This window comes from Salvelinus sp. IW2-2015, linkage group LG16, assembly GCF_002910315.2.
Source record: "Salvelinus sp. IW2-2015 linkage group LG16, ASM291031v2, whole genome shotgun sequence".
Classification (NCBI taxonomy): Eukaryota; Metazoa; Chordata; class Actinopteri; order Salmoniformes; family Salmonidae; genus Salvelinus; species Salvelinus sp. IW2-2015.
Genome location: NC_036856.1, coordinates 40776566 through 40786875, shown reverse-complemented (window position 1 = coordinate 40786875; position 10310 = coordinate 40776566). Strand labels below are relative to the sequence as shown.

Genomic DNA, 10310 nt, shown 5'->3' with positions numbered 1-10310 from the left:
TCCTCTAGAGTCTGAGTTGGCTGTTTATTCCATGACTACATTTTTCATTGCTGGAGATATATAATGGTTTATTATGTATAATGTGTGTGTGTGTGTGTGTGGTGTGTGTGTGTGTGTGTTGTGTGTGGTGTGTTTTGTGTGTGTGTGGTGTGTGTGTGTGTGTGTGTGTGTGTGTGTGTGTGTGTGTGGTGTGTGTGTGTGTGTGTGTGTGTGTGTGTGTGTGTGGTGTGAGTGAGGTGGATCTACATTCTACAGAGAACAGAACACGAGAACAGAACACAAACAGAAAAGATAGACACGAGACAAACCAGAGATCAGAAACAGAGAACAGAAACAGAGATCAGAACACAGAGTCAGAACACAGAGAACAGACACAAGAGATCAGAACACAGAATCAGACACAGAGAACAGAACAGATCAGAAACAGAGATCAGAACACAGAGAACAGAAACACCAGAGATAGCCAAGATCAGAAACAGAGAACAGAACACAGAGATCAGAACCGATCAGAACAATGGATCAAACACAGAGAACGAACACAGAGACAGAACACAGAGAATCAGAACACAGAGATCAGGAACACAGGATCAGAACACAGAGAACAGAACCACAGAGATCAGAACACAGAGATCAGAACACCAGAGATCAGAACCACAGAGAACAGAACACAGAGATCAGAACACAGGATCAAGAAACACAGAAGATCAGGAACACAGAGATCAGAACACAGAGAACAGAAACACAGAGATCAGAACACATGGATCAAACACAGAGATCAGAACACAGAGATCAGAACACAGAGATCAGAACACAGAGAACAAGAACACAGAGATCAGAACACCAGAGATCAGACATCAGAGATCAGAACACAGAGAATCAGAACACAGAGATCAGAACACCAGAGAACAGAACACAGAGATCGACCAGAACAGAAACAAATGATCAAGAACACAGAGACAGAACACAGAGATCAGAACACATGGATCAGAACACAGAGATCAGAACACAGAGAACAGAACACAGAGATCAGCAACACAGAGATTCAGAACACAGAGAACAGAACACAGAGATCAGAACACAGAGATCAGAACACAGAGAACCTCTCTGTTGGTTGTGAGAGGATGTGTGTGTTTCTCACAACCCAACTCTGCTTCCTGCCTGTTGGCCGTGTGAAGCATTTTCCCTAACTGACCCTCTCTCTCTTTTCTGCCTCTTTTCTGTCTCTCTCTTTTTCTGTTTTCTCTCCTCTCTCTCTCTTCTCTCTCTCTCCTCTCTGTCCTCTCTCTCTCTCCTCTCTCTCTCTCTCCTCCTCTCTCTCCTCTCTCCTCTCTCTCTCCCTCCCTCTGCTCTCTCTCTCTCTCGTCTCGTCTCTCTCTCTCTCTCTCTCTCTGACTTTCTCTCTCCTCGAGTTTCTCTCTCATATCCTTCGTGGGCTGGAGGAGAGTGGTCTGAGATGTGAAGTCATGAAGCCAGAGTTGGGGGAGAAACACCGCAGGCTTCTCCTGGTGAAGGAAGACTACATCTATGAGAACATTGGAAGGTGAAACTATGCTCCTTCCAACATCCCACCCAGGTCAGCACACCCACACACCACATTCCCACACCACCCACACACACACACACACACCACACACACACAACACCACACACACACACACACACACACACACACACACACACACCACACACACACACAACCACACACACACCACACACACACACACACACACACATCCCATTCACACACATCACACACCCATCACATACAACTCCTCACCACCACCATCACACATCACACACTCAACTTCACTCACCATCATCACACCCACTCACACACACCACCACCATCACACAACACTCACACCACACACCACACACTCACTCCACACACTTCACACACCACCTCACATTCACTCACCACACACACACACACATCCACACACTCACTCACTCACTCACTCAACTTCACTCATCTCACACACTCACTCACTCACACTCAGCTCACTCACTCACACCACTACACCACAACAACACCACACCAACACACCACACACACACACACCATCACACAACACCACACACACACACACACACACACACACACACACACACACACACACACTGACACACGATGATGTGCTTAATAACCTTGTCTGAGAATCTAAAAGGAGTTGATTGTGTTCTGAGCAGCTGTCCCTTTCTCCTCAGGAGAGGGCAGAGCATTATCAAGTACTGGCTCGACATATCTAACGAGCCACAGGGGAGGTGCTTCATAACATTTACACTTTCCTGAGAGGACAGCCAATCAGTGAGCAGCATTTTGTTGTTTTATTTCTAGCACTTTGTAAAATCCCAATAAAAAGATAGTGGCCTCTGGGGGTTGGTCTGTTGCTCCATTAGGCTCAGTGGGCGGGGTAATGTACCTGTGTGTTCCTTCCAGTCCAGAGCTGATGTGGGCGGGGTTAATGTGTACTGTGTTTCCTCCAGTCCCAGAGCTCGAGTGGGCGGTAAGGACTGTTTTCAGTATGAGTGGCGTAATTTACTGTGTGTTCCTCCAGTCCCAGAGCTGAGGGCGGTTAACCTTGGGTTCCAGGGCTATGGGCGGTTAATGTTTACCTTGTGTGTTCCTCCAGTCCCAGAGCTTTGAGTGGGCGGGGTTAATGTTTACCTGTGGTTCCTCCAGTCCCAGAAGCTGACGTGGAGCGGGGTTAATGTTTACCTGTGTGTTTCCTCCAGTCAACTGATGCGCGTAGGTTACTTGCTCAGTCGGAGCTCTGGGTTAGCTACCTTGTGTCTCCGTCCAAGCTGGTGGTAATGTTTTACCTCTTGTGTTCCTCCAGTTCCAGAGCTATGTGGGCGGGGTAATGTTTACCTGTGTTGGCTTACTCCAGTCGCCAGAGCTGATGTGGCGGCGTTAATGTTTAAACCTGTGTGTTCCTCCAGTCCCAGAGCTGAGTGGGGCGGGTTAATGTTTACCTGCTGTGTTCCTCCAGTTCCCAGAAAGGCTTCAGGTGGGCGGGTTAATGTTTACGCTGTGTGTTCCTCCAGTCCCAGAGGCTCAGTGGGGGGGTGTGATCCAGGCAGGTGTTTTCCTCTCCATGAGCAGAGGATCCTCAGTTCAGCTGATGAAGTCCTGGGTGCAGGCCGTGTTTGAAAACAGCCACAGGTCAGGACCACACAAAACACGCACCACACACACACGCTCTTGGTGTATATAACGGTCTGTCTGCCCTCTGTGCGTGAATAACTACGGATCTGCTCCCCTCTGTGGTAATCTAACCAGTTCTGTCTCCCTCTGTGGTGAATCAACAGGTGCTGTCATCCCTCTGTGATGAATCTAACAGTCGTGGTCTGCCCTCGTGTGAGTGAATCTGACGGTCTCTCTCCCTCTTGATGTAATCTAACAGTCTGCCTCACCGTCTGATGGTAGAATCTGACAGGTCTGTCTCCCTCTGTGGTGAATCTAAACTGGTCGTGTACGCCACCTCTGTGGGAATCTAACAGTCTGTCTCCATCTGTGGTGAATCTGACAGTCTCTCTACCCGGTCTGTGGTGAATCTAACAAAGTCTGTCTCCCTCTGGTGAATCTAACAGTGCTGTCATCCCTCTGTGGTGAATCGTAACAGTCTGTCTCCCCTCTGTGGTGAATCTAACCAGTCTGGTCTCCCTCTGTGGTGAATCTGACGCGTCTCTCTCCCTCGTGGTTGATATTCGAACAGTCTGTCTCCACTCTGTGGTGGAATTCTAACGGTCTGACTCTGGCGGCGCTCTGATGGGTGAGAGTGCTAAATGCAGAGTACTGTCTCGCTGCATGTGGGATTTATACGAGGGGATGAGATGGATTCGTGACTAGGAAAGCTCTGGTAGTGTGGGGATGGAAGAAGATAGCCAGTACTGTAACGCCTGGCTGGTGAACAGTGATCTACACCGACGTCTTGCTGTATCCTAAGCTGTCCATCGGCTTCGTTGCTCTGGTTTCACCGAGTCTGACCAGGGAGACTATGTACGACTGGAGCCTTTTCAAAGTAGTGTCACGCGTATCCAGGTAGTTACGATCGGATACAGTGCAACAAAGACTGTGCCTCACGCTACTACCTCAGTGCAAGTATCAGGAGTATGCGATCTCAGGTCGTGTCCTTGCTTCCTCGCTTTAGTGTCATCCGTGTCCTAACTGTAAGAAAATCCATCAGTGCTTACGATCTTATCGGGCACTACAGCGTGTGAACTTTTTTACAAAATGTTCTCATGTCCATCCCTTGCATCCTCCCTAGTAACTGCGTCGTCTGGTTATCTTCTATGTGGAGTACATCGTTTGAAGTTAGCGAGTTGTCAGCAGAGGCTCACCCCAGACTCCAACTGTCGACTAGGCTCACGCTCCCCATTCTGCTTCTTGAATGCCATCACCTGTGTCTTCTCCTTCGCCTTAACAACGATATAGCCTATTGATCTACTATCACGGGAGAGATAGTGTAAAGCGTGTGGTTAGACGTGTGACACACATCTGTACGCACCCACTGTTGTGTATTCTAAGGGTTCCCTCAGAATGGAGGTCAAATGCAACCTACATGTCACCATGTCATTATACATTAGCACCGAGAATACTCGAATGGACTTCGGCACCTGTGTAATGATTCTCGCTCTTATCCTCAGACGGATCATGTACCACAGCAGCAGATGATATAATTCACCTGTGACATCAATTATGCAGTGTCATCTCCCTGATTCCGTTTGAACTTACTGAACTGTAAGCTGCACTTGCGATATCCTCCTTTCAGGTGTACGGGCAAGTTCATCTTCCATTAACGGTCTTCTGTAGACTTCTCTTGCTCATCCATTGCGTCTCTGATAGTCGAATCCACTGGGCGCATTGAATCAGCAGCCTACTCATGCACACATCATATACGAAGAGGCCCTGACAGCCCCATAATCGGGAGAGGATATCTCAGAGTTAGAAGTATACTACACATTGCAAAGACTAGACAGTCTGCTGTCATTTCTAGCTTACACCTCTACTCGACTCAGACGAAATGGATCATAAGCTGGGGTGCCAGCAGCACCGTATGTGTGGATATTCTGAGAGTGGAGAGAATGTGGTGGGGGGCGTTGAGGAGGGGAGCAGGCGAAAGGAAGGGGGGGGAGGAAAATCCTCGCATGCGATCCGCTCTGCATCATGCTCCCAGAGTACGCAGGAGGGGAGAGAAGAGAGATCGAAGTGAAATATGGACTGCTGAGAGGAGGATGAGGTAGTGATTCTCTCTCCTGCAGACGAGAGAAGTGGCAGGTAAACATCGAATAATGGCAGAGCCACGGCAGTCTCCGTCTGCAGGTGACATGGATGACCTGACATCAGCAAATTAGTCAGACGCGTCGTAAAAATTCTCTCGATCCTTCAAGGACGAACAGAGTGTGATATCCTCTGCACTGTGTGGTTGGTTTGCCCTCGTATTAAACGTTGGTTGTGCCACTCTCCTTCTTGGAAGAGGTGGAAGAGAAGGCGGGCGAGCTGGGCCTAAATGGGGTTACGCTGGACACCCCTAACGAGTCCCCTAGAGGAACCCACGGACGCAGTTTAGAGGTGAGGAGGACATGAAACATTTTCAACTCAATGTCTCAATATATTTTACAGGAAGAAGATGACTAAAGGAAAAACACAGAGCTCCAAGAAAAATGAACAGGTGTAAAACATTTCTCCTTCCTCTTCCCTTCCTGCTACTCCCTCTCTCCTCTCTACCTCTCTCCTCCCTCCACCTCTCTCCTCCCTCCCCTCCCTCTCATCACATCCCTCCCTCCACCTCCTTACCATCTACCGCCCACCTCTCTCCTCCTCCACCTTCTCCCTCCCTCCCTCATCTCTTCAACCTCTCTCCCATCCAACCTCTCTCCATCTCTCTTCCACCTCTTCTCCCTCCCTCCGTCTCTCGCCTCCCTCCCTCCACCTCTCTCCTCCCTCCCTCCACCTCCTCTCCATCTCTCTCCACCTCTCCCTCCCTCCACCTCTCGCTTCCCTCCAACCATCTCCTCCAACCTCTTTCCATCCCCTTTCAACCTCTCCTCCCTCCCTACACCCTCTCTCTCCTCTTTCTCCCCCCCCTCTGCAGGGTGAAGCGGTGTGCAGCCCCATAACAGGCTGTTGAGGAGTTTACTACCCACCATGGAGGAGGAGGGTTTCAGGTGGCTGGTCAGCCTGCCCATCTGCATCCTGTGTCTCTTGCTTTGTGGTTCCTGGCCAATGCTCCTCTGCTTCGAACTGCAGGTCACTGAATGATCAACAGCTTCAGTTAAACACTGTCAAAACTTCCTTACTGAGAAATGTACAGTTGAAGTCGGAAGTGTTACATGACACTTAGGGTGGAGTCTTAAAACTCGTTTTTCAAACCACTCCACAAATTTCTTGTTAAACAAACTATAGTTTTGGCAAAAGTCGGTTAGGACATACTACTTTGTGCATGACACAAGTCATTTTTCCAACAATTGTAATAGACAGATGATTTCACTTATAATTCACTGTATCACAATTCCAGTGGGTCAGAAAAGCCACTGGTCCAAACCCCCATAAAAAAGCCAGACTACGGTTGCAACTGGGGGACAAAGATTGTTACTTTTTGCGAGAAAATTGTCCTCTGGTCTGATGAAAACAAAAATAGAACTGTTTCGCCATAATGACCACGTTATGTTTGGAGGAAAAAAAGGGGAGGCTTGCAAGCCGAAGAACACCATACAAACCTGAAAGCACGGGGGGCAGGCATTCATGTTGTGGGGTGCTTTGCTGCAGGATGGACTGGTGCACTTCACAAAAAAGATGGCATTCCATGAGGGAGGAAAATTATTGTTGGATATTAATTGAAGAAACATCTCAAGACATCAGTCAGGAAGTAAAGCTTGGTCGCAAATGGGGTCTTCCAAATTGGGAAATGACCCCAGGCTTACTTCCAAACGTTTGTGGCCAAAATGGCTTTAAGGACAACAAAGTTCAAGGTATTGGAGTGGCCATCACCAAAGCCCCTGACCTCTCCTATAGAAACTATGTGGGCCAGAACTGAAAAAGCGTGTTGCTTGAGCGAGGAAGGCCTACAAACCTGACTCAGCTTTACACCAGGTCCGTCAGGAGGAATGGGCCAAAATTCACCCAACTTATTGTGGGAAGCTTGTGGAAGGCTACCCTGAACGTTTGACCCAAGTTAAACAATTAAAGCCCAATTGCTACAAATACTTATTGAGTGTATTGGAAACGTCTGACCCACTGGGAATGTGATGAAAGAAATAAAAAAGCTTAAATAAATCATTCTCGGCTACTATTATTCTGAAATTTCACATTCTTAAAGTGGTTACTAGGATTAAATGTCCAGAATTGTGAAAAAACTGACGTTTTAAATGTTAGTTTGTCTAAGGTGTATGGTAAAACTTCCGACTTCAAACTGTACATTTCTTTTGATTATGAATCGTCCAGATAAACATCATTCCCTTAGGATGGATGTGGTTCTGTGTTCAGTTGCATTCTATAGCTGTATGGGAGCCACGTAATACAGAATAGTTAGATAATAATATTTGAAGCCATATACAGTACCAGTCAAAATTGTAGAATATAGTGAAGACATCAAAAACCATGGAAATAACACATACGGACCAAAAAAGTGTTAACAAATCAAAATATATTTTAGAGTTTAGGATTTCTTTAAAGTAAGCGAGCAACCCTGCCTTGTGACAGCTTTGCACACAGCTTTGCACAATTCTCTCAACCAGCTTCATGAGGAATGCTTTTTTTCCAAACCAGTCTTGAAGGAGTTCCCACATATGCTGAGCGCTCTTGTGACTGCTTTTTCCTTCACTCTACGTCCAACTCATCCAAACCATTCTGAATTGGGTTCGAGATCGGGTGATTGTGGAGCCAGGTCATCTGATGGAGCACTTCACACTTTCCTTATTGGTCAAAGTAGGCTTACACAGCCTGAGGGCTGGTTTTGGGTCATTGTCCTGTTGACAACGAGGATAGTCCCACTAACGCTAACCAGATGGGATGGCGTATCGCTCAGAATGCTACGGAAGCCATGCTGGTTAAGTGTGCCTTGCATTCTAATAAATCACTGACAGTGTCACCAGCAAAAGCACCCCCAACACCTTCACACCTCCTCCCTCCAAGGCTTCACGGTGGCAACCACAAATGCGAGAGATCAATCCATTCACCTACTCTGCGTCTCACAAAGACACGGTTGTTGGAACCAAAAATCTTCAAATTTAGACTCATCAGACCAAATGGGACTTGATTTCATTGCTCGTGTTTCTTGGCCCAGTTAGTCCTCATTATTTTTATCGGTTTCCTTTAGTAGTGGTTTCGTTTTGCAAGCAATTCAACCATGAAGGCCTAAATTCACGCAGTCTCCTCGTGTACAGTTGTGTGAGATGTGTTGTTACTTGAACTCTGTGAAGATTTATTTGGGCTGCATGATTTCTTGAGTGCAGTTAACCTCTAAGAAACTTTATCCTCTGCAGCAGAGGTAATCTAGGTCTTCCTTTCTGTGGCGGTCCTCATGAGAGCCAGTTTCATCATAGCACTGTGAATGGTTTTTGGCGACTGGCACTTGAAGAAACTGGCAAAACTTCTTGACATTTTCCGTATTGACTGACCTTCATGTCTTAAATTAATGATGGACTGTTTTCTTGTTTCTCTTTGATTATTTGAAGCTGTTCTTGCCATAGTTATGGACTTGGTCTTTTACCAAATAGGGCTATCTTCTGATACTGTGACCACCCCTACCTTGTCACAAAACAACTGATTGGTTCAAATGCATTACGAAGGAAAGAAATTCCACCAAATTAACTTTTACAAAGTCCCACCAATTCATGGAAATGCATTCCAGATGACTACCTCATTGAAAGCTGGTTGAGAGAATGCCAAGTGAGTGTGCAAGCTGTCATCAAGGCAAAAGTGTGGCTACTTTGAAGAAGCTCAAATATAGAATATATTTTGATTTGTTTAACACTTTTTTGGGTACGACATTGATTCCATATGTGTTATTTCCAAAGTTGGTGATGTCGTCACTATTTGGTTCTGCATTGTAGAAAAATTGAGTAAAAAATAAGAAAAACCTTGAATGAAGTAGTTGGGTCCAAACTGTTGAACTGCGTCCTGTATGTAGGATTGCCCATAGTGGGCGGGGTTAATGTTTACCTGTGTGTTCCTCCAGTCCCAGAGCTCAGTGGGCGGGGTGTGATCCAGCAGGTGTTTCCTCTCCATGAGCAGAGGATCCTCAGTCAGCTGATGAAGTCCTGGGTGCAGGCCGTGTGTGAGAAACAGCCACTAGGTCAGTACACACAAACACGCACACAAACACGCACACACACACACGCCTCTGTGGTGTATATAACGGTCTGTCTCCCTCTGTGGTGAATCTAACGGTCTCTCTCCCTCTGTGGTGAATCTAACAGTCTGTCTCCCTCTGTGGTGAATCTAACAGTCTGTCTCCCTCTGTGGTGAATCTAACAGTCTGTCTCCCTCTGTGGTGAATCTAACAGTCTGTCTCCCTATGTGGTGAATCTAACAGTCTCTCTCCCTCTGTGGTGAATCTAACGGTCTCTCTCGCTCTGTGGTGAATCTAACAGTCTGTCTCGCTCTGTGGTTTATCTAGATGATATTCGTGACTACTTTGGGGTGAAGATAGCCATGTACTTCGCCTGGCTGGGGTTCTACACCACGTCTATGCTGTATCCTGCTGTCATCGGCTTCGTGCTCTGGGTTCTCACCGAGTCTGACCAGGTGACTTTTACACTGGACCTTTTCAAGTGTCCTATCCAGGGGGTGTACTCGTACATCACGCTGCCTCACGCTACAGAAACAGGAGATAGGCTCCTGCCCTGGGGGTCAAGACACTGCTTACTTACCTACAGCTTACTTTTCAAATGCACTGTTTGTATCTCATTTAGTACAGATACACAGAGACATACTCACTGTGATACACTCCAATCTGCTCTGAAGTACAGTGTATTCCCTTCTTTAACAACGTTAGCCTTTATCTACTGGCTCACGGGGAGATATTGAACTGTGTTGACGTTTGAAAATGTAGCAACAGTGTTTCTAAGGTTCCTCAGATATGATGATCTCATGTCTTTTCATAGAATAGAAGGACCACCTGTGTATTCTCCTCTTTCCTCAGACGAGTCGTGATATCTGCTGTGTAGTCTCTCTCCTCAGACGAGTCGTGATATCTGCTGTGTATTCTCCTCTCTCCTCAGACGAGTCGTGATATCTGCTGTGTATTCTCTCTCCTCAGACGAGTCGTGATATCTGCTGTGTATTCTCTCTCCTCAGACGAGTC

At 46.9% G+C, this 10310-nt stretch overlaps 1 protein-coding gene and 1 pseudogene across 1 annotated transcript; both read left to right on the top strand.

Moving 5' to 3' along the window:
- The first annotated feature begins 6105 nt into the window (after positions 1-6105).
- LOC111975343 (anoctamin-8-like) overlaps positions 6106-10310 on the top strand; it is a 24517-nt pseudogene continuing 20312 nt past the window's right edge.
- LOC139028982 (anoctamin-8-like) lies at positions 8887-10304 on the top strand. Its single transcript, XM_070447703.1, has 4 exons — positions 8887-8893; positions 9135-9299; positions 9624-9751; positions 10149-10304. Exons 1-4 carry the CDS (start codon positions 8887-8889, stop codon positions 10236-10238), a joined length of 390 nt encoding a protein of 129 aa, XP_070303804.1. The 3' UTR covers positions 10239-10304.

Bases quoted from the DNA above. Each gene is read 5' to 3' on its own strand.
- LOC139028982 (XM_070447703.1), top strand. The intron at 9,300-9,623 runs GTCAGTACACAC...TGGTTTATCTAG, and splicing joins GTGTGAGAAACAGCCACTAG to ATGATATTCGTGACTACTTT. The intron at 9,752-10,148 runs GTGACTTTTACA...CTCTTTCCTCAG, and splicing joins TTCTCACCGAGTCTGACCAG to ACGAGTCGTGATATCTGCTG.